Source organism: Oncorhynchus gorbuscha, linkage group LG15 (genome assembly GCF_021184085.1).
Source record: "Oncorhynchus gorbuscha isolate QuinsamMale2020 ecotype Even-year linkage group LG15, OgorEven_v1.0, whole genome shotgun sequence".
In the NCBI taxonomy this organism is placed as follows: domain Eukaryota; kingdom Metazoa; phylum Chordata; class Actinopteri; order Salmoniformes; family Salmonidae; genus Oncorhynchus; species Oncorhynchus gorbuscha.
This window is the reverse complement of record NC_060187.1, coordinates 43,525,462-43,550,395: the sequence shown is the minus strand read 5'-3', so window position 1 is coordinate 43,550,395 and position 24,934 is coordinate 43,525,462. Positions and strand designations below refer to the sequence as shown.

At 45.5% G+C, this 24,934-nt stretch overlaps 1 protein-coding gene across 3 annotated transcripts in view; it reads right to left on the bottom strand.

Moving 5' to 3' along the window:
• Positions 1 to 24,934, bottom strand: part of homer3b (homer scaffold protein 3b) — a 77,472-nt gene that overhangs the window by 5,619 nt on the left and 46,919 nt on the right. For all 3 annotated transcript variants that reach the window (XM_046302073.1, XM_046302072.1, XM_046302074.1), the window contains 2 exons: positions 16,983 to 17,119; positions 15,173 to 15,329 (listed from right to left, as the gene is read on the bottom strand). In XM_046302073.1, coding sequence (XP_046158029.1) covers positions 15,173 to 15,329; positions 16,983 to 17,119 — 294 coding nt within the window. The remainder of the gene's footprint in view (positions 1 to 15,172; positions 15,330 to 16,982; positions 17,120 to 24,934) is intronic.

Genomic DNA, 24,934 nt, shown 5'->3' with positions numbered 1-24,934 from the left:
TCCTACGGGTGGTAGAGTACAGCCCATAGACATGCAACTGCGAGAGGTAGAACTAAAGGCAAATTGAGAACAGAAATGAGAGTTTGTGCACAAGGAAAGACAAGGTGTGCAGCCAAACAACAAGAACATGAACATGCAGCCAAACAACAAGAACATGAACATACAGCCAGATAACAAGAACATGAACATGCAGCCAGATAACAAGAACATGCAGCCAGGTAACAAGAACATGCAGCCAGATAACAAGAACATGAACATACAGCCAGATAACAAGAACATGAACATACAGCCAGATAACAAGAACATGCAGCCAGATAACAAGAACATGCAGCCAGATAACAAGAACATGCAGCCAGATAACAAGAACATGAACATACAGCCAGATAACAAGAACATGAACATACAGCCAGATAACAAGAACATGAACATACAGCCAGATAACAAGAACATGAACATACAGCCAGATAACAAGAACATGCAGCCAGATAACAAGAACATGCAGCCAGATAACAAGAACATGCAGCCAGATAACAAGAACCGGAACATGCAGCCAGATAACAAGAACCTGAACATACAGCCAGATAACAAGAACATGAACATGCAGCCAAACAACAAGAACCTGAACATGCAGCCAGATAACAAGAACATGAACATGCCATTCAACCGAGATATGTAGATCTGGAAACACTCCATCCAGTCAGGCCATCCAGCACCATCAACAGAGTTTGGTCTTGGACGGAACAGCCTGCTTGTACACATCACTGACAATCTGAAATGGTCCACCCACACACCCTTTGTGTGGTGACAAAGGCAACCTCAGGAGGCTGAAGAAATTAGTCTTAGCCCCTAAGATCCTCACAAACCTTTACAGATGCACAATTGAGAGCATCCTGTCGGGCTGTATCACCGCCTGGTATGGCAACTGCACCGCCCACAACCGCAGGGCTCTCCAGAGGGTGGTGGCCCAACACATCACCGGGGGCACACTGCCTGCCCTCCCCAACACATACAGCACCAGATGTCACAGGAAGGGCAAAAATATCATCAAGGACATCAACCCCGCGAGCCACGGCCTGTTCACCCCGCTATCATCCAGAAGGCGAGGTCAGTACAGGTGCAGCAAAGCTGGGACCAAGAGACTTAAAAACATCAATCTCAAAGCCATCAGACAGTTAAATAGCCATCACTAGCCGGCTACCACCCAGCTACTCAACCCTGCAACTTAGAGGCTGCTGCCCTATGTACATAGATATTTGGTCACTTCTCCTCCAAAGTGTTCTTGTGGGAAAAGCCTAGAAAGAGTACACTGCTTTATCTCTTGATCGGAGTTCAGATTATTACACTGTTAAAGCTGCTGTCCTTCAGGTTTATGAGTTGGTCCCAGAGGCATACAGACAACAGTTCTGTAAATTACGAAAGACAGAATAACAAAGGCATGTTGAGTTCGCAAGGGAACAAGCATGTCTTTTTGATCGGTGGTGTGGGTCTCAAGAGGTCAAGGACCTGAGGATTTAAAAACTTATACTTAGAGCAGTTTAAGAATTGCCTTCACGAAAGTGTTGATGTCTAGGAAGCAGCTGATTGTCTGTTCAGCAGAGTAAAGATGTTTCACTCTCCCCTCTTTTTGCTGAGATACATCCAGAGGAGGAGTTTGATGAAGTTCGTGTGGGTTACTTTGACAGAGATCGTGTTCTAATGAGGACATGGCATTCTCGCGCCACTTCTGGGCAGGAGGATTGGCCCAGTGCATCTCAAATTGTCATTCCAGTTGCACTTGGACAAGAGATACTGAGGTTGGCTCACGATGGTAGTATGGCAGGCCATCTTGGGGTCAACAAGACCGTATCTTACGTAACTATTTCTGGCCTGCTGTAAATCCAGTCTCGTTAGCCAGCGGACAGGTACAACGAACCAAGCTGTGCCGGTTGCACCTTTGCAGACTATTCCTGCGTTTGACTAACCTTTCAGCAGGGTTCTGATGGATTGTATTGTATTTATTATGGATCCCATTCTTCCTGGGGACCGGCAAAAACAAGACAGTTATACAATTTTAAAAACGTTACAATACATTCATAACAGATTTCACAACACACTAAGTGCGTGCCCTTGGGGCCCTACTCCACTACCACATATCTTCAACACAAGATCCATATGTACGTGTGTGTATAGTGCGTATGTTGTCATGTGTGTGTATGCATGTGTCTGTGCCTATGGTTGCGTTGCTTCACAGTCCCTGCTCTTCCATAAGGTGTATTTATATCTGTTTTTTAAAATCTGATTCTACTGTGTACATCAGTTACCTGATGTGGTCATGGCTCTACATTGTAGAGTTCCATGTAGTCATGGCTCTATGTAGTACTGTGTGCCTCCCATAGTCTGTTCTGGACTTGGGGACTGTGAAGAGACCTCTGGTGGCATGTCTTGTGGTGTATGCATGGGTGTCAGAGCTGTGTGCTAGGCTAGTTGTTTAAACAGACAGCTCAGTGCTTTCAACATGTCAATACCTCTCACAAATACAAGTAGTGAAGTCAATCTCTCCTCCACTTCGAGCCAGGAGAGATTGACATGCATATTATTAATGTTGGCTCTCTGTGTACATCCAAGGTCCAGCTGTACTGCCTTATTCTGAGACAATTGCAAAGTCCCTCTTTGTGGCACCTGACCCCAGGCCTGAACAGTAGTCCATGTGCGACAAAACTAGAGCCTGTAGGACCTGCCTTGTTGATAGTGCATTTATGAATGAAGAGCAGCGTTTTAATATGGAAAGACTTCTCCCCATCTTAGCTACTGTTGTATCAATATGTTTTGACCATGACAGTTTACAATCCTGTGTTGCGCCTCAACTTGCTCGATTTCCACATGATTTATTACAAGATTTAGTTGAGGTTTAGAGTTTAGTGAACGGTTTGTCCCAAATACAATGCTTTTAGTTTTTTGAAATATTTAGGATTCATTTATTCCTTGCCACCCATTCTGAAACTAAGTGTTGCAGTAATTTCAGTCGCTGTAGTAGCTGACGTGTATAGCATTGAGTACATAGACATACATAGACACACTGGCTTAACGCAAAGTCATTTCATTAGTAAAGATTGAAAAAAGTAAGGGGCCTAGACAGCTGCCCTGGGGAATTCCTGATTATGCCTGGATTATGTTAGAAAGGTTTCCATTAAAGAACACCCTCTGTGTTCTCTTAGACAGGTAACTCTTTATCCACATTATAGCAGGGGGGTGTAAAGCCATAACACATGTGTTATTCCAGCAGCAGAGTATGATCAATAATGTCAAAAGCCGCACTGAAGTCTAACAAAACAGCCCTCACAATCTATGCTTGTTGAATGTCCTTCCCTATAAGCGTGCTGAAAGTCTGTTGTCAATTTTTTTTACTGTAAAATAGTATTGTATCTGGTCAAACACCAGGCTTATTTTTCTTCTTTGGACTTTATATGGTGATTAGTGATTTACTTTCATAGTTACCACAACCGACCTCCGTTCATCTTTCAATCACCCATGTGGGTATATGTTCCTAAAAACCAATGAAGAGATGGCACGTGGGTATATGCTTCTAAAATCCAAATGAGGAGATGGGAGAGGCAGGACTTGAAGCGCGTTCTGCATCACAAATAGAATCAACTTCTATTTTAGCGCCTGGCAACACAGATGCTCGTTGGTGTCATGTCTGGTTTGGGCATGGTGTAAGGGTTGTTAAAAGGCTGATTGGTTGGCTATTTGAGCCAGTAAAGGGGGCTTTACTATTCTTAGGTAGTGGAATTACTTTTGCTTCCCCCCAGGTCTGAGGGCACAGACTTTCTAGAAGCTTAAATTGAAGATATGGCAAATAGGAGTGTCAATATCATCCACTATTATCCTCATTAATTTTCCATCCATGTTGTCAGACCCCGGTTGCTTGAATTTGTTGATAGACAACAATAGTTTTTTTCACCTCTTTCACACTCACTTTACATAATTCAAAATTAAAATTCTTGTCTTTCAGAATTTATACTTGGATGTGTAGTGGCAGCGTTTGTTGCTGGCATGTCATGCCTAATCTTCCTAATGAAAAAATAATTAAAGTAGTTGGCAATATCAGTAGGTTTTGTGATGAATGAGCAATCTGATTCAATGAATGATGGAGCTGAGTTTACCTTTTTTCCCTAAATGTAATTGAAGGTTCTCCAAATATTTTTACAATCATTCGTCATTTTTCTTTATTCCATCATTTAATTTCATCTTCTTTTTATTCAGTTTAGTCACAATTTCAAAATTTTCAGTATGTTTGCCAAGCGGTTATGCTGCCAGACTTATTTGCTATTCCTTTTGCCTCATCCCTCTCAACCATACTATTTTTACATTTCTCAGCAATCCAAGGGGATTTAACCATTTTTACAATAATCTTCTTAATTAATGGGTGCACGCTTATTAGTAACTGGGTTAAGCAATTTAAAAACTATGTTAAGTGCAATGTCTGTTTGCGCCTCATTACACACCATGGACCAACAAATATTCTTTACATCAACATAGGAATCACAACAAATCTTGTATGACCTCTTCTGCACTATATTTGTCATGTTTTGTCATTAATTATCATGTCTTGTCCCTGTGCTTCCCATTCTATTCGTTTCCCTCTGCTGGTCTTATTAGGTTCTTTCCCTCTTTCTATCCCTCTCTCTCCCCCTCCCTCTCTCACTCTCTCGCTCTCTCTTCTCTCTATCGTTCCGTTCCTGCTCCCAGCTGTTCCTATTCCCCTAATCATCATTTAGTCTTCCCACACCTGTTCCCGATCCTTTTCCCTGATTAGAGTCCCTATTTCTCTCCTTGTTTCCCGTACCTGCCCTGTCGGATCCTCATCAATAATTCACCGTGCTGTGTCTATGTTTTGCCCTGTCGTGTCGTGTTTCCCTCAGATGCTGCGTGGTGAGCAGGTGTCTGAGTCTGCTAGGTTCAAGTGCCTTCCCGAGGCAACCTGCAGTTCTCGATCAAGTCTCCAGTCTGTTCTCGTCTTTACGTGTAGTATTATGCTTTTTGTTTTGTAAAGTTTATTCTGGATTAAATACTCTGTTTTCGCCAAGTCGCTTTTGGGTCCTCATTCACCTGCTTGACAGAAGGATCCGACCGAGGAATGGACCCAGCGACTACAGACGCTCGTAACACTGCCGTCGAGATCCAAGGAGCCATGCTCGGCAGACACGAGCAGGAATTGTCTGCTGCTCGCCATGCCGTGGAGAGCCTGGCCGCTCAGGTTTCCGACCTCTCTGGACAGTTCCAGAGTCTTCGTCTCGTGCCACCTGTTACTTCCTGGCCTGCCGAGCCTCCAGAACCTAGGGTTAATAACCCACCTTGCTACTCCGGGCAGCCCACTGAGTGCCGCTCCTTTCTCACCCAGTGTGAGATTGTGTTCTCTCTCCAACCCAACACATACTCTAGAGAGAGAGCTCGGGTTGCTTACGTCATTTCACTCCTTACTGGCCGGGCCCGAGAGTGGGGCACAGCTATCTGGGAGGCAAGGGCTGATTGTTCTAACAATTACCAGAACTTTAAAGAGGAGATGATTCGGGTTTTTGACCGTTCAGTTTTTGGTGGGGAGGCTTCTAGGGTCCTGGCTTCCCTATGCCAAGGTGATCGATCCATAACGGATTACTCTATAGAGTTTCGTACTCTTGCTGCCTCTAGTGACTGGAACGAGCCGGCGCTGCTCGCTCGTTTTCTGGAGGGACTCCACACAGTGGTCAAAGATGAGATTCTCTCTCGGGAGGTTCCTTCCAGTGTGGACTCTTTGATTGCTCTCGCCATCCGCATAGAACGACGGGTAGATCTTCGTCACCAGGCTCGTGGAAGAGAGCTCGCATCAACGGTGTTTCCCTGCTCCGCATCGCAACCTTCTCCCTCCTCTGGCTCTGAGACTGAGCCCATGCAGCTGGGAGGGATTCGCATCTCGACTAAGGAGAGGGAACGGAGGATCACCAACCGCCTGTGCCTCTATTGCGGATTTGATGGACATTTTGTTAATTCATGTCCAGTAAGAGGCCAGAGCCCATCAGTAAGCGGAGGGCTACTGGTGAGCGCTACTACTCAGGTCTCTTCATCTAGATCTTGTACTACTATGTCGGTCCATCTACGCTGGACCGGTTCGGGTGCTACATGCAGTGCCTTGATTGACTCTGGGGCTGAGGGTTGTTTCATGGACGAAGCATGGGTTCGGAAACATAACATTCCTTTCAGACAGTTAGACAAGCCTACGCCCATGTTTGCCTTAGATGGTAGTCATCTTCCCAGTATCAGATTTGAGACACTACCTTTAACTCTCACAGTATCTGGTAACCACAGTGAGACTATTTCTTTTTTGATTTTTCGTTCATCTTTCACACCTGTTGTTTTGGGTCATCCCTGGCTAGTATGTCATAATCCTTCTATTAATTGGTCTTGTAATTCTATCCTATCCTGCAACGTATCTTGTCATGTGAAGTGCTTAATGTCTGCCACCCCTCCCATTTCTTCTGTCCCCACTTCTCAGGAGGAACCTGGCGATTTGACAGGAGTGCCGGAGGAATATCATGATCTGCGCACGGTCTTCAGTCGGTCCCGAGCCAACTCCCTTCCTCCTCACCGGTCGTATGATTGTAGTATTGATCTCCTTCCGGGGACCACTCCTCCTCGGGGTAGACTATACTCTCTGTCGGATCCCGAACGTAAGGCTCTCGAGGATTATTTATCTGTGTCTCTTGACGCCGGTACCATAGTGCCTTCTTCCTCTCCGGCCGGGGCGGGGTTCTTTTTGTTAAGAAGAAGGACGGTACTCTGCGCCCCTGCGTGGATTATCGAGGGCTGAATGACATAACGGTTAAGAATCGTTATCCGCTTCCCCTTATGTCATCAGCCTTCGAGATTCTGCAGGGAGCCAGGTGCTTTACTAAGTTGGACCTTCGTAACGCTTACCATCTCGTGCGCATCAGAGAGGGGGACGAGTGGAAAACGGCGTTTAACACTCCGTTAGGGCATTTTGAGTACCGGGTTCTGCCGTTTGGTCTCGCCAATGCGCCAGCTGTTTTTCAGGCATTAGTTAATGATGTTCTGAGAGACATGCTGAACATCTTTGTTTTTGTCTATCTTGACGATATCCTGATTTTTTCACCGTCACTCGAGATTCATGTTCAGCACGTTCGACGTGTTCTACAGCGCCTTTTAGAGAATTGTCTCTACGTAAAGGCTGAGAAGTGCTCTTTTCATGTCTCCTCCGTTACTTTTCTCGGTTCCGTTATTTCCGCTGAAGGCATTCAGATGGATTCCGCTAAGGTCCAAGCTGTCAGTGATTGGCCCGTTCCAAGGTCACGTGTCGAGTTGCAGCGCTTTTTAGGTTTTGCTAATTTCTATCGGCGTTTCATTCGTAATTTCGGTCAAGTTGCTGCCCTCTCACAGCTCTTACTTCTGTCAAGACGTGTTTTAAGTGGTCCGGTTCCGCCCAGGGAGCTTTTGATCTTCTAAAAGAACGTTTTACGTCCGCTCCTATCCTCGTTACTCCTGACGTCACTAGACAATTCATTGTCGAGGTTGACGCTTCAGAGGTAGGCGTGGGAGCCATTCTATCCCAGCGCTTCCAGTCTGACGATAAGGTTCATCCTTGCGCTTATTTTTCTCATCGCCTGTCGCCATCTGAGCGCAACTATGATGTGGGTAACCGTGAACTGCTCGCCATCCGCTTAGCCCTAGGTGAATGGCGACAGTGGTTGGAGGGGGCGACCGTTCCTTTTTCGTTTGGACAGACCATAAGAACCTTGAGTACATCCGTTCTGCCAAACGACTTAATGCCCGTCAAGCTCGTTGGGCGTTGTTTTTCGCTCGTTTCGAGTTTGTGATTTCTTACCGTCCGGGTAGCAAGAACACCAAGCCTGATGCCTTATCCCGTCTGTTTAGTTCTTCTGTGGCTTCTACTGATCCCGAGGGGATTCTTCCTTATGGGCGTGTTGTCGGGTTGACAGTCTGGGGAATTGAAAGACAGGTTAAGCAAGCACTCACGCACACTGCGTCGCCGCGCGCTTGTCCTAGTAACCTCCTTTTCGTTCCTGTTTCCACTCGTCTGGCTGTTCTTCAGTGGGCTCACTCTGCCAAGTTAGCTGGTCATCCCGGGGTTCGAGGCACTCTTGCGTCTATTCGCCAGCGCTTTTGGTGGCCGACTCAGGAGCGTGACACGCGCCGTTTCGTGGCTGCTTGTTCGGACTGCGCGCAGACTAAGTCGGGTAACTCTCCTCCTGCCGGTCGTCTCAGACCGCTCCCCATTCCTTCTCGACCATGGTCTCACATCGCCCTAGACTTCATTACCGGTCTGCCTTTGTCTGCGGGGAAGACTGTGAGAGCCGCCAATAAACGCAGGATTAAGAGTCCAAGGTATTGTTGCGGCCAGAGAGTGTGGCTTTCCACTCGCAACCTTCCTCTTACGACAGCTTCTCGTAAGTTGACTCCGCGGTTCATTGGTCCGTTCCGTGTCTCCCAGGTCGTCAATCCTGTCGCTGTGCGACTGCTTCTTCCGCGACATCTTCGTCGCGTCCATCCTGTCTTCCATGTCTCCTGTGTTAAGCCCTTTCTTCGCACCCCCGTTCGTCTTCCCTCCCCCTCCCCGTCCTTGTCGAGAGCGCACCTATTTACAAGGTACATAAGATCATGGACATGCGTTCTCGGGGACGGGGTCACCAATACTTAGTGGATTGGGAGGGTTACGGTCCTGAGGAGAGGAGTTGGGTTCCGTCTCGGGACGTGCTGGACCGTTCACTCATTGATGATTTCCTCCGTTGCCGCCAGGATTCCTCCTCGAGTGCGCCAGGAGGCGCTCGGTGAGTGGGGGGGTACTGTCATGTTTTGTCATTAATTATCATGTCTTGTCCCTGTGCTTCCCATTCTATTCGTTTCCCTCTGCTGGTCTTATTAGGTTCTTTCCCTCTTTCTATCCCTCTCTCTCCCCCTCCCTCTCTCACTCTCTCGCTCTCTCTTCTCTCTATCGTTCCGTTCCTGCTCCCAGCTGTTCCTATTCCCCTAATCATCATTTAGTCTTCCCACACCTGTTCCCGATCCTTTTCCCTGATTAGAGTCCCTATTTCTCTCCTTGTTTCCCGTACCTGCCCTGTCGGATCCTCATCAATAATTCACCGTGCTGTGTCTATGTTTTGCCCTGTCGTGTCGTGTTTCCCTCAGATGCTGCGTGGTGAGCAGGTGTCTGAGTCTGCTAGGTTCAAGTGCCTTCCCGAGGCAACCTGCAGTTCTCGATCAAGTCTCCAGTCTGTTCTCGTCTTTACATGTAGTATTATGCTTTTTGTTTTGTAAAGTTTATTCTGGATTAAATACTCTGTTTTCGCCAAGTCGCTTTTGGGTCCTCATTCACCTGCTTGACAATATTAGGCCCAGCCTTTGGAACTGTATTTTGCCATGATATGGCTACTATATTGTGATCACTACATCCAATGGATATGGATACTGTTTTCAAGCACATTTCTGCAACATTAGTAGAAATGTGATTAACACATGTTGATGATTTCATTCTTGTGCTGGTAGGTTGACTGATAACATGAACCAGGTTGCAGGCACTGGTTACAGTTTGAAACTTTTTCATGAGTGGGCATCTTGATGAAAGCCAGTCAATATTTAAAATCACCCAGAAATTCTAGTTTCAACTGTTCAGAGCTGCCCTTCATAATGTCATTAAAAACCACATAGTCTACGATTGAGTCGAGATCCATGTCCTGCCGTAGTACATTCGGGAGCAGCTTAGTAATGTAATTTACTCGAGCTCCGGGATAGGACATTTTTTGCACCAGAAACAGTCACATTTCTTATCATGGAGCTGCCCAAAATCATGGCTGGCGAGAAGGACGATGAAATCCACCAACTACTGCTCGATCGAGAGCAGGGCTGAAAGGTTGCCGATGTAACTTTTTAAATCGTAGGGGATGGAGTAGGAGTAGGCACAGCGGCCACAGAAACACAGGTACCCCCAGCGATGGGCCTCTCGTTGGGAGTGAAGACTGCTTTGCAGGAGGCCACTGTCTTCGGCTTCCACAGCTCGTGACATGCGACAATCATTGATTCCGATGCTCCTCTTGCTGTGCTCCTTCGACTCCGCTGTGCTCCTTCGACTCCGCTCCTTCGACTCCGCCAGTAGGATAACGACAAACGACAAGACGGAGAGGCATCCAACATGTGTGGACGCCGCCCAGCCACCGGCGTAGGAAAGGTCAACATTCCACACTGCGTTTTCCCCGGTTTCTTACATAGACTGGCGACCTGCGTGATCAAGGAAGCCACCTCAAGCCAATAATCCTCAGCAAGCAAACAATTGCCGCACTGGAACTGAGTGATCCAGATTGTCCCGAAACAAAGCATAGTAGATACAGCTCCTACAGCGCTGGAACCGTTAATTTACTTCTCCGGACAAACAGGGGCTCCATTGGAAAACTCTGGGACTAACTTCGTCAGCTTAATGGCTAACGTTAGCAGCTTAGCGGTTCTTTCAAGTAGACTTTGACCTGTCATTTAAGCGGGAATCCCGGAACAAGAAAGAGCGGTCCTAGCTGTTAAAAGCTAACTGCGTCACGAAACCTATGCAAAAACAAGTTTGGTATTTATTTTTAACCTCTTACAGCTACCCCCCTACTTTTTCAATTTCTGCCTGAAGACATACCCAAATCTAACTGCCTGTAGCTCAGGCTCAGAACCAAGGATATGCATATTCTTGATTTAATTTGAAAGAAACCACTCTGAAGTTTGTGTAAATGTGAATTGAATGTAGGAGAATATAACACAATAGATCTGGTTTAGATAATACAATGAAAAAAACATGTTTTTTTCATTTTTATTGTTGTATCATCATCTTTAAAATGAACAAGACAAAACAAACATTGAGATAGGATGATGGGGACAATTTCAGTGAAAAACATAAGAGGGCAATAGTACTTGTGCAAAGTTTCAGAATGATAACTTCCAAAATGAGTGTGCTATACATGACATTTATCATGAAGTCACCCAGGTGTCCCACACAAGTAGCCCAAATGTACCCAAGTGGCCAAATTGGTGAAGTTATACATTTTGAATGGAATAACTATATACAAAATACCAAAATGGTATTCTAAGACAACACCCCAAAAAAGGAGAAAAAACATGAACAAAATATACATGTATAAAATAACACTTTCAGTCTTCTACACAATATTGTGCTGCTGATGCCAGGTGCCATAGCGGTCTCTTTCTGCTGTAAAGCAGTTGGTCACCAAGCATGTGGTGCAGGTGATGGGGGACTTCATTTTGCAAAGAACACAGAGACGCCTCCATGCTGTGCCCTTTTGGCCCTGAGGCACATCCATGCCTGCAGAAATACATTTGGGCAGATGAACACCACTTGTGGCAGGAGCTGTATGAACCAGCTTCAGTGGGGGATGGACACCTTGGCACTGGGGGCTCCCATTCGGAGTCAGTGTCACTGTGAAAGAAAATGTTCAGTTAGAATAGTTTCACATATGAACCCTGTATCAACAGGTGTAATAAACAGATATATATATAGAGTGCAGGGAACATAAGGTTGAATATATTATTATAGACCTGCTAGATCTACTGTCTCATTTATATTATGACAGACCAGCTAGATCTACTGTCTATTTCATATTATGACATTTCAGCTAGATCTACTGTTTATTATATTATGACAGATGAGCTAGATCTACTGTCTTTATTATATTACAACAGACAAGCTGTATCTACTGTCTCCATTTCACTTTGGCCATTGTTGTGGGCCTGCCCTCCCCTCAACAGCCTCAAATAGGCTATTTCATTTCACAAATAATATTTTATATTATTAATTTCAAACAATGGCTTTGGCATGAGAAAAACTTACCAGTCCAAAATGATGTCCTCTCCGTTCGGAAAATATTCCTCCATTTGGGAATCGCTAAATTAATCGTCCTCCAAAAATCTCTGTCTCACTTTCCCGATCAATTTCTTCTAAAATTGTGTGTACATCTGTATATCTAGACTTAGATTTAGCTTTCCCTGACTTAGTTGCCATATTGATTGATATATAAACAGCTGAAGATGCGCTTTACCAAAACAACGCTGTGTGTAACATGCGTGGCTCCTTTCGGTATGAATCTTCAATGGCGAATGAACCTCTTTACGCCGGAGTTTACTACATGGGTTGGTCTTCCAACACATAAACATTACATATTGCCGTTTACATCAGCTCATTGGCTATCTACCCAGCTAGATTTCAAGACGATCAGTGGTTATTGGGTTAAAATACAGTCAATCAACGAAACAGAGGTCATATCATTGGTGCACAATGATGTCATTACTTGTTGTCTTCAAATCGGTTTCTTTCAGTCAATACGTCCCGCGAAATGATCCATCAGGTTTGGTTGTGTTACAAACAAAGCAGTTGATTGCAATGAAACCAAACCAAACATGTCCCGTTTAGTGTGTTTATTTACATCGAATCTGTCGTCGAAAATGGAATGAGACGGAATTCACGACACAAGCGGTTCACAAAATGTTTCATGTTAGGCTATAAAAATGGATTTTATCAAACAAAAGACCATTCATTGTGCAACAATGAGCATTGGGATTGCAAATAGAGGAAGATCGTCAAAGGTAAACAATTTATTTTATTGCAGTTTGTGATTTTGTTACGCCTGTGCTGGTTGAAATAGTTGTTTTTTTATGGGGCTCTATCCTCAGATAATCCCATTGTATTCTCTGCGCAAAGCAAATAGTGAAAATCAGTTTCTCTTGACCATCGTGTGCGCTGCCATTTGTTTCCTTGAGGCCATTCCACTGAGGAAAATCACGAGAGAAAAGTTACAACGGATATTACAGGAATTTCCCCTTGAAATCAGACATGTCCATGGTAAGGACAATTTGGTTGCTGATTTCAAGGGTGGGCAGTCAATTTATTATGACTGCACGTTTTTCCATATTGGAGATGAGTTTTGTTTTGGTTGTGCTCCTTTCAAGGGGATGAGAGTTATAGAAGCATCTTGTCCTTCCCTGTTTCTTAAAACGTGAGAGTTTTAGGCAACTACAGAAAGAAAAAGAAAATATGTAAAAAAGGATTGTAAAATAACATCTCTATATATCTATACAGTTTAAGTCAGAAGTTTACATACACTTAGGTTGGAGTCATTAAATCTTGTTTTTCAACCGCTCCACAAATTTCTTGTTAACAAACTATAGTTTTGGCAAGCCAGTTAGGACATCGTCTTTGTGCATGACACAAGTAATTTTTCTAACAATTGTTTACAGACAGATTATTTCACTGTATCACAATTCCAGTGGTTAGAGCGTTGGTTGCTGGATCGAATCCCCGAGCTGACAAGGTAAAAAGCAGTTGTTCTGCCCCTGAGCAAGGCAGTTAACCCACTGTTCCCCGGGCGCAGAAGACGTGGATGGCGATTATGACACCCCCCCGCACCTCTCTGATTCAGAGGGGTTGGGTTAAATGCAGAAGAATTTCAGTTGTACAACTGACTAGGTATCCCCCTTTACTTCCCTTTTATTAATTGCCGGACGGATTTATTTGACCTACTTTTACAAATAAATTGTGACTCAAAGGTTTGAATTCCACATAGGCTCATGTGAGTAACAGTGATTAAAAGAGAGAAACTATTAACCCCTTGAAATCAAAACTTTTACTTGACGCCAATTATCTTCACTTTAACACCAGACAGGAACATGGTTAGAATTGTACAACAAAACAGACTTGTTTATTGAAAACTGAAGTTTGCATGGGTTTGTGCTCAGCCTTCGCAATTACCATCTCTCCCTTTATATCTCCTCCGCATCTTCAGAGTGAATTTCAAAGTGGCCCTTTAAGATTCCATGTCATGCCATCCAGCAACGCTTGAGAAAGCTGCTCTAAGGGCATCTAGCATTCCGATAGGACCCAACCCCATCCTGTCAAATCCATGTGACAGCAAGTCCCCGGGGGAATGATGTTACTGCTTGCTCACAACAGCCCTTTCACACCACCGCTGACAACATGGACAACAGTATTACTGATGACACCTGAAGCCAATCTAACCCCAACATACAAGTACATGAAAATAGTCCCGTCTGAAATTCTCCTTTCCTCTCTAAAACAGTTATCAAATTGCCTTGCAGGAAAATGAATAGGAGCTCAAGTCGAATACATTATGGTGAAATTACCTGAAAAGAGCTTGTATGAACAATGTTAGCATTTTGAGAGAACCAACAAATGGGATTTTAAAACAGTGTGCACTCCACTGTCCCTTGGTATAGTTTGTATTTAAAAAGGACTTCCTCGCTTCGCTCCTACCGCATCTCAGCTACTGTCTACAGAAGTGCATGGCAAGACATGAGAGAGTAGACTGGGGACCAGAGCATCTCTGCAGTGTCAGAGATACCCCCGAAAATAAACCGACCCCTTCAGTAAAGCGCGTCTACCGCTTGGAGAGCCTGGAGAGGAAAGGGCTTACTTTAAATGGTGGCTTGGTAGAAAATCCTAGCCAATGTCTTGCCTGCTCTCCCTCTGGGTGATTTGTCATTTCCTCCACAACTAGGGCAGGGGGAAATAGGGTGTCCTGTCCTCAAACTGCTTCACCGCCCCGCCAAGCCCTGGAGACATGGTCTACTTCCAACCACCTGGTTGACTTTGTTGCAGAAGTGGATAACCTTAGCTTTTTTTGGGACTGAGATGGATGTTGTTCCCCTCAGTGCCTGAAGCTAAAATAGGACTGTTGACAGCTAATTTCTTCCAGAAGATGTTACGCTGGTAGTTTAATCTGCCACATGAAAGAACCTCAATGAGCTTGACCAAGGACACATCTCTTTTTCCAATTAAGTTTAAATTAAGCTAAACACATTTCTCCCTCTGATTATCCAGGCACATCAACAGTGATACATTAAAAAAAATCAAACCGGTGGAACCTGCAGCCAAATGTCAGCACGGTCCTTTGACATAACCCCAGTTTAACTACCATGTGACCACTGATCTTCAGTAGATCTTCATATGATGTTGCTTTGAGAATGGTCTTTCTCATGGGCACGATCCCACTTTGACCACCAAAGTGGCAAAGTGTAAGAGTTACCCCCTCTTTAAACCTAATAATCTACCATTATGGATCCAGACCGGTTAGCTGGGATGCAGACAACCGGAATAGCAGTGGTCTGTCACCGTAACTCTTACCTGATCTCGGAGCCTGCCAGTCTCCTCCTGATACTCAGCCAGCTGTTTCTTCCACTCTTCCACGCCAGTGTTAGCCTCGTGAAGCGCCGCCACTAGCTTAACGTTGCTATCCTGCAGGGTGAACAGCTCTGCCTCCAGGTTAATCTCACATATGGACCTGGAGGGAAAAACCAAATCAGAAGATAAGTGCACCATGATCAGACAAATCAGAGGTCATAGTCAGGTGCAAAGTACTGCTCCCCAAGTGGTATACAGTACAGCTATTAAGTGGTTTTAGAATTCCTGTCATGCCAGAATATGGGACCATTAGAGTCATTATATTGAATGGATAAGAGCTTTCAAATAATTTGCGGGAGATGGGAAAATTCCAAACAGTCTTCTAAGACCAGCATCTTCTAAAGTACTGAGGCCTCATGCAAAAAACCACCCCCATGCCGTTTCTAACTGTCTGCCAACTACCAACCAACTCACCATAGCAACAAGCACTAAAAAAATAACATACAACTCTCATTACATGCAAGAAAAGAACAAGGAGAGTTTGTCAAAGAACATTTTAAAATGGTATATTATGTGCTTGGGTGGGATGGAAGGAAGACTGGTGTCTGAATGGCTCTGCTGTAGAGCCTCATTAATGACCATGTTTTAACTGCACATGACTCAGCCTCATACAGGTCAGTGGCCACCTGTCATTGGGCTCAACCTCCCACTCACAACATCCTACACAATAGGAGAAACCATACCGCCTAGAGCCATGGCTTGATTTTGCTAGTACATTTCCACAGCTAAAACGCATCCCATACACTCTATATAGGAGTTATTATCTAATGGTTTGCTTAGTGGTTAGAGCGTTGGACTAGTAACCGAAAGGTTGTAAGTTCGAATCCCCGAGCTGACAAGGTAAAAATCTGTCGTTCTGCCCCTGAACAAGCAGTTAACACACTGTTCCTAGGCAATCATTGAAAATAAGAATTTGTTCTTAACTGACTTGCCTAGTAAAATAAAGGTTACATTTTCTTTTTAATAAAATTAATTTAAGCACTAATCTGCTTTCCTCTCGCCACGCACGCTCCTTCCTCCCTAACGTAGCGGTGAGTTAAATCGTGTGCGACAGTTTCCCGGGTCACATCGTCCTATTAAGTGAGCTCAGCGTCCGTGTTCCTTTCCATTCACTTAGGCACCATATATCCCATGTTCTAAAAAGGCTTCACCTCTGCCATTGTGATCACATTGACGCTTTCGCACCACAAGCCACTGAACCTCTATCATCATCTGGCACGTTAGCGCAAACTCTGCCCCAGAAATCAGATGACGGGGAACACACACTATGCCTGGCGACACGTGATAGCTGCTCAGTGACTCACTAGGTAACCCAACAGATGCACGACAACACCAGATAGTGGGAGACAATAGGCTACATTTACATTTTACATTGAAAATGTCACACCATGCTACCGCAATTAAAATAAAATGTCACAAACTGGTGCCAGCTAATTTGAAAGGTTATTTGAAGACACCAATGTGACTTCACACCGACGGGGTGGCACATTATTACCATTTGGAGAAAAATAGTTGTGAACTGTATGCGTTACATTTTATACATGGTCTAAAGTATTTAAATTTAACCTTCATTTAACTAGGAAGTCACACTGAGCTCAGAATACCTCTTTCCCAAGGGAGACCTAGTCACTGTAAACAATGACGATGGTGGCACAATGGAAGTAGACTTTTTCCGGATCTCATTGTGTAACTACGAGGTGTGTGTTTGGCAAACTGCTGTGTGCAGGGGGGGGGGGCTGTTCCATAACATTACCCTTCAGACAGCATCTTCTTAATGCGCTCCTTCTCCGACGTCAGCTGCTCCATGTCGGCGCTCTTGCTGCGGAACAGCTTGTCCTCGGGTCCGTTGACAGTCAGCAGCGGCGGCGAGTGGCGGTCCTCTGATAAGTCCTGGGGGACCACAGGGACATGATTAGTGACAGGATATCATGGAAATTAGTTACCCGGACACCTCTAATCCTACTGTATGTTCAACTCTTCCTCGTTGTCAAAGCTCAATGAAGCTGATCACAACTACTCTACATTATGAAGGGAAGGGGTGGTCAACCAGCCTCCTGCAGAGCTACTGGGTATGCAGGTTTTTGCTCAAGCCCTACTCTAACACACCTGATTCTACTAATTAGCTGCTCAGTAAGACTTTGATATGCTTAATTGGGTGTGTTACAACATGAGGTGTTCCAAAAGCCTGCATATCCCAGTGGCTCTCCAGGAGGTGAGTTGGCCAAACCTGACATAACTCTAGAACGGCCTAACAGGCCTAAGGATTGGTTTAGACAAACCAGGGCTCACTTCAATATGTTTTTAATACAAATGTGAGCTCTTGGTTAAAATCGTGGATGAATAAGTGATGTGTCCATCTCATGTGTCTTTCTGAACTAACAGACCACACATAGGGACCTCTCTCTGATATCTCTGTCTGTATCTGAATTTGGTGTGCTTGTTACGGGAATTAAAGGGATACTTCGGGATTTTGGCAATGAGGCCTTTCATCAACTTCCCTAGTCAGATGAACTCGTGGATACCATTTTTATGTCTGTGTGCAGTTTGAAGTAAGTTGCTATCTAGCGCAATTGCTAACTAACATGAGTGCAATGACTGGAAGTCTATGGGTATATATATTAGCATGGTAGCAGATACCCATAGACTTCGTCATTGCGCTAATGCTAGTTTGCATTGGCTCGCGAAACTACCTCCAACTTCCTTCATACTTGACACAGAAACATACAAATGGTAACACGAAGCATCCCTTTAAGAAAACATGAACGCTTAAAATAAAGACTGAGCATGTCCTACAGTGTTCCCATTCAATTCAAATAATTTGTTTGGATCTGAAGAGGGAGTGGAATGACTATTCATTTCACACTGCATATCTCTATTTATCATAGCTATTCCCCTGCCAGTTGGAGCATTGACATTCAGGGGCTGTACAATGAGACAGAAACAGGGCAGCTCAGCATTTGTGATGTGAGTAGATATTTATTGTTCGAGGGACATCCAAACTGTTTTTAAAAATGCTGTATTAGTATTGTACCGTTTCTGTTACCTGACAAAGATAAATGGTTGAAACATTAGCCCTCGTTAGTACAATAAAATGACAGGAAGAAGATGACAAGCTGTCGCTATAGATTCAGACACCTCATTCAAAACAACAGGTTGCCAAAAGTAATTATGTCATTTATCAACCTCCATACTGATGTAGGATCTTAATTTGAGCCACTTTGCTAAATAACCCTAAAGAAACAGGAAGTGTGAATTATTGTGGGGCTTATAATTATTGGATGTTTTTGTAGGGGTTTTCCATAAAGGGAAAATCAAGTCTGACATTTCAAAGTGAAAATTACAAACTTCAGAAGCCTTGCAGGAAATTCTCCTGCAACAGGGTGATCAAATGAAGATCCTACATCTGTATCCGCAACGCAGGTTCAAAGTTGAACAAGCAACCACGGGGAGCCACACAGCTGCTAAACGCATTACTTTGTAGAGCATGAAGCAGCATATGGCTCTTTCCTTTTAAAATAATTTAAATTCGAAGGAACATTGCCCCAGTTGCAATGCTTCCTTTCATTTGTATGCTAGTGGATACTGAAAGACAATTCTCTGTATTGTACAGTGCATTCGGAAAGTATTCAGACCCATTAACTTTTAGCACATTTTGTTAAGTTATAGCCTTATTATAAAACGGATTAGAGAAATGTTTTCCCTCAATCTACACACAATACCCTATAATGACAAAGTAAAAAGCGGGTTTAATACATTTTTGCAAATGTATTTAAAATAAAAAGCAGAAATGTCTTATTTACATCAGTAAACCTTTGCTATATGAGACTCGAATTGAGTTCAGGCACATCCTGTTTCCATTGATCATCCTTGAGATGTTTCTACAACTTGATTTTCCACTTGTGGTTAATTCAACTGATTGGACATGATTTGGAAAGGCACACACCTGTCTATTTAAGGTTCCACAGTTGACAGTGCATGTCAGAGCAAATACCAAGCCGAGGTCGAAGGGATTGTCCGTAGAGCTCCGAGACAGGATTGGGTCGAGGCACAGATCTGTGGAAGGGTACCAAAAAATGTCTGCAGCATTGAAGGTCCCCAAAACCACATTCTTAAATGGAAGACGTTTGGAACCACCAATAATCTCCCTAGCGCTGGCCGCCCGGCCAAACTGGGCAATCGGGGGAGAAAGGCCTTGGTGGCCAAGAACCTGATGGTCACTGACAGCGTTCCAGAGTTCCTCTGTGGAGATGGGAGAACCTTCCAGAAGCACTCCACCAATCAGGCCTTTGTGGTAGATTGGCCAGAAGGAAGCCACTCCTCATTAAAAGGCACGACAGCCAGCTTGGAGTTCGCCAAAAGTTACCTAAAGGACTCTCAGACCATAAGAAACAAGATTCTCTAGTCTAATGAAACTAAGATTGAACTCTTTGGTCTGAATGCCAAGTGTCACGTTTGGTGGAAACCTGGCACCATCCTTATGGTGAAGCATGGTGGTGGCAGCATCATGCTGTTGAAATGTTTTTCAGCTGCAGTGACTGGGAGACTAGTCGGGATCAAGGGAAAGATGAACGGAGCAAAGTAGAGTGAGATCCTTGATAAAACTTACTCCAGAGTGCTTAGGGCCTCAGACTGGGGTGAAGATTCACCTTCCACAGGACAGTGACCCTATGCACAGAGCCAAGACAATGCAGGAGTGGCTTTGGGACAAGTCTCTGGCTTTGGGACAAGCCAGAGCCTGGACTTGAACCCGATCGAACATCTGAAAATAGCTGTGCAGCGATGCTCCCCATCCAACCTGACAAATCTTGAGAGGATGTCATGCAGGTGAAAGAGGACCCAAACGCGACTTAACAGAAACAGAGTTTATTAATGTTCAAAACGGAATAACAGAAATCCTCTAGATAGTAGAGGGGAAAAACAACTGGAGAAGCGGCCACAGACTGCAGGTCGCTTTAGGCGCAGGCCGTAGTCGACTGAGACACCTGCTCACACGCAGCGTCTGATGAAGGCACAAAACACGACAGGACAGGGTGATACACAATCACGGCAAAAACACGACAGGACAGGGCGAAACGCAATCACAGCATGGTGAATACAATACAAGGAACCGACGGCACAGGAACGGAACACAAAGGAATAAATAGGGACTCTAATCAGGGGAAAGGATCGGGAACAGGTGTGGGAAGACTAAATGATGATTAGGGGAATAGGAACAGCTGGGAGCAGGAACGGAACGATAGAGAGAAGAGAGAGCGAGAGAGTGAGAGAGGGAGGGGGAGAGAGAGGGCTAGAAGGAGGGAAAGAACCAAATAAGACCAGCAGAGGGAAACGAATAGAATGGGAAGCACAGGGACAAGACAAGATAATAAATGACAAACATGACAGTACCCCCCCACTCACCGAGCGCCTCCTGGCGCTCTCGAGGAGGAACACTGGCGGCAACGGAGGAAATCATAGATCAAACGGTCCAGCACGTCCCGAGAAAGAACCCAACTCCTCTCCTCAGGACCGTAACGAAAAACGATAAAAAGGGAAACTAGGGTACTACTCTAAAAAAAAAATGAGAACTAGGGACAGACTGAGACACAGCAAGGGCAGGGACAAGAACAGGAGAGATGCGATGGCAGGGAACAGACTGAGACCCAGCAAGACCAGGAGCAGAAGCAGAAAAAAATTACCAGACTTCTTCTGCGCGCAGTCTGAACACGCAGCCACGAAACGGCGCGTGTCACGCTCCTGAGTCGGCCACCAAAAGCGCTGGCGAATAGACGCAAGAGTGCCTCGAACACCGGGATGACCAGCTAACTTGGCAGAGTGAGCCCACTGAAGAACAGCCAGACGAGTGGAAACAGGAACGAAAAGGAGGTTACTAGGACAAGCGCGCGCGACGCAGTGTGCGTGAGTGCTTGCTTAACCTGTCTTTCAATTCCCCAGACTGTCAACCCGACAACACGCCCATAAGGAAGAATCCCCTCGGGATCAGTAGAAGCCACAGAAGAACTAAACAGACGGGATAAGGCATCAGGCTTGGTGTTCTTGCTACCCGGACGGTAAGAAATCACAAACTCGAAACGAGCGAAAAACAACGCCCAACGAGCTTGACGGGCATTAAGTCGTTTGGCAGAACGGATGTACTCAAGGTTCTTATGGTCTGTCCAAACGACAAAAGGAACGGTCGCCCTCCAACCACTGTCGCCATTCGCCTAGGGCTAAGCGGATGGCGAGCAGTTCACGGTTACCCACATCATAGTTGCGCTCAGATGGCGACAGGCGATGAGAAAAATAAGCGCACGGATGAACCTTATCGTCAGACTGGAAGCGCTGGGATAGAATGGCTCCCACGCCTACCTCTGAAGCGTCAACCTCGACAATGAATTGTCTAGTGACGTCAGGAGTAACGAGGATAGGAGCGGACGTAAAACGTTCTTTTAGAAGATCAAAAGCTCCCTGGGCGGAACCGACCACTTAAAACACGTCTTGACAGAAGTAAGAGCTGTGAGAGGGGCAGCAACTTGACCGAAATTACGAATGAAACGCCGATAGAAATTAGCGAAACCTAAAAAGCGCTGCAACTCGACACGTGACCTTGAACGGGCCAATCACTGACAGCTTGGACCTTAGCGGAATCCATCTGAATGCCTTCAGCGGAAATAACGGAACCGAGAAAAGTAACGGAGGAGACATGAAAAGAGCACTTCTCAGCCTTTACGTAGAGACAATTCTCTAAAAGGCGCTGTAGAACACGTCGAACGTGCTGAACATGAATCTCGAGTGACGGAGAAAAATCAGGATATCGTCAAGATAGACAAAAACAAAAATGTTCAGCATGTCTCTCAGAACATCATTAACTAATGCCTGAAAAACAGCTGGCGCATTGGCGAGACCGAACGGCAGAACCCGGTACTCAAAATGCCCTAACGGAGTGTTAAACGCCGTTTTCCACTCGTCCCCTCTCTGATGCGCACGAGATGGTAAGCGTTACGAAGGTCCAACTTAGTAAAGCACCTGGCTCCCTGCAGAATCTCGAAGGCTGATGACATAAGGGGAAGCGGATAACGATTCTTAACCGTTATGTCATTCAGCCCTCGATATCCACGCAGGGGCGCAGAGTACCGTCCTTCTTCTTAACAAAAAGAACCCCGCCCGGCCGGAGAAGAAGAAGGCACTATGGTACCGCGTCAAGAGACACAGACAAATAATCCTCGAGAGCCTTACGTTCGGGAGCCGACAGAGAGTATAGTCTACCTCGAGGAGGCGTGGTCCCTGGAAGGAGATCAATACTACAATCATACGACCGGTGAGGAGGAAGGGAGTTGGCTCGGGACCGACTGAAGACCGTGCGCAGATCATGATATTCCTCCGGCACTCCTGTCAAATCGCCAGGTTCCTCCTGAGAAGTAGGGAGAGAAGAAACGGGAGGGATGGCAGACATTAAACACTTCACATGACAAGAAACGTTCCAGGATAGGATAGAATTACTAGACCAATTAATAGAAGGATTATGACATACTAGCCAGGGATGACCCAAAACAACAGGTGTAAACGGTGAACGGAAAATCAAAAAGAAATAGTCTCACTGTGGTTACCAGATACTGTGAGAGTTAAAGGTAGTGTCTCAAATTTGATACTGGGAAGATGACTACCATCTAAGGCAAACATGGGCGTAGGCTTGTCTAACGGTCTGAAAGGAATGTTATGTTTCCGAACCCATGCTTCGTCCATGAAACAACCCTCAGCCCCAGAGTCAATCAAGGCACTGCATGTAGCACCCAACCGGTCCAGCGTAGATGGACCGACATAGTAGTACAAGATCTAGATGAAGGGACCTGAGTAGTAGCGCTCACCAGTAGCCCTCCGCTTACTGATGGGCTCTGGCCTCTTACTGGACATGAATTAACAAAATGTCCAGCAACTCCGCAATAGAGGCACAGGCGGTTGGTGATCCTCCGTTCCCTCTCCTTAGTCGAGATGCGAATCCCTCCCAGCTGCATGGGCTCAGTCTCAAAGCCAGAGGAGGGAGATGGTTGCGATGCGGAGCAGGGAAACACCGTTGATGCGAGCTCTCTTCCACGAGCCCGGTGACGAAGATCTACCCGTCGTTCTATGCGGATGGCGAGAGCAATCAAAGAGTCCACATCTGAAGGAACCTCCCGGGAGAGAATCTCATCCTTAACCACTGCGTGGAGTCCCTCCAGAAAACGAGCGAGCAGCGCCGGCTCGTTCCACTCACTAGAGGCAGCAAGAGTGCGAAACTCAATGGAATAATCCGTTATGGACCGTTCACCTTGGCATAAGGAAGCCAGGGCCCTAGAAGCCTCCCCACCAAAAACTGAACGGTCAAAAACCCGAATCATCTCCTCTTTAAAGTTCTGGAATTTGTTAGAGCAATCAGCCCTTGCCTCCCAGATAGCTGTGCCCCATTCTCGAGCCCGGCCAGTAAGGAGTGAAATGACGTAAGCAACTCGAGCTCTCTCTCTAGAGTATGTGTTGGGTTGGAGAGAGAACACAATCTCACACTGCGTGAGAAAGGAGCGGCACTCAGTGGGCTGCCCGGAGTAGCAAGGTGGGTTATTAACCCTAGGTTCTGGAGGCTCGGCAGGCCAGGAAGTAACAGGTGGCACGAGACGTAGACTCTGGAACTGTCCAGAGAGGTCGGAAACCTGAGCGGCCAGGTTCTCCACGGCATGGCGAGCAGCAGACAATTCCTGCTCGTGTCTGCCGAGCATGGCTCCTTGGATCTTGACGGCAGTGTAAACAGCGTCTGAAGTCGCTGGGTCCATTCCTTGGTCGGTTCCTTCTGTCATGCAGGTGAAAGAGGACCCAAACGCGACTTAACAGAAACAGAGTTTATTAATGTTCAAAACGGAATAACAGAAATCCTCTAGATAGTAGAGGGGAAAAACAACTGGAGAAGCGGCCACAGACTGCAGGTCGCTTCGGGTAGGCGCAGGCCGTAGTCGACTGAGACACCTGCTCACACGCAGCGTCTGATGAAGGCACAAAACACGACAGGACAGGGTGATACACAATCACGGCAAAAACACGACAGGACAGGGCGAAACGCAATCACAGCATGGTGAATACAATACAAGGAACCGACGGCACAGGAACGGAACACAAAGGAATAAATAGGGACTCTAATCAGGGGAAAGGATCGGGAACAGGTGTGGGAAGACTAAATGATGATTAGGGGAATAGGAACAGCTGGGAGCAGGAACGGAACGATAGAGAGAAGAGAGAGCGAGAGAGTGAGAGAGGGAGGGGGGAGAGAGAGGGCTAGAAGGAGGGAAAGAACCAAATAAGACCAGCAGAGGGAAACGAATAGAATGGGAAGCACAGGGACAAGACAAGATAATAAATGACAAACATGACAGAGGATCTGCAGAGAAGAATGGGAGAAACTCCCCAAATACAGGTGTGCCAGGCTTGAGGTGTCATACCCAAGAAGACTTGAGGCTGTAATCACTGACAAAGGTGCTTCAACAAAGTACTGAGTAAAGGGTCTGAATACTTATGTAAATGTGAGTTTTTTTACATTTTTTAATAAATTAGCAAAACATTCTAAAAACCTGTTTTAGCTTTGTCATTATGTGGTATTGTGTGTAGATTGCGGGAAAAAGCAATTTAATACATTTTAGAATAACGTAACAAAATGTGGAGGGTTGTCAGCCATTTTTAATTTCGTAAGACATTTTACTTATTTGC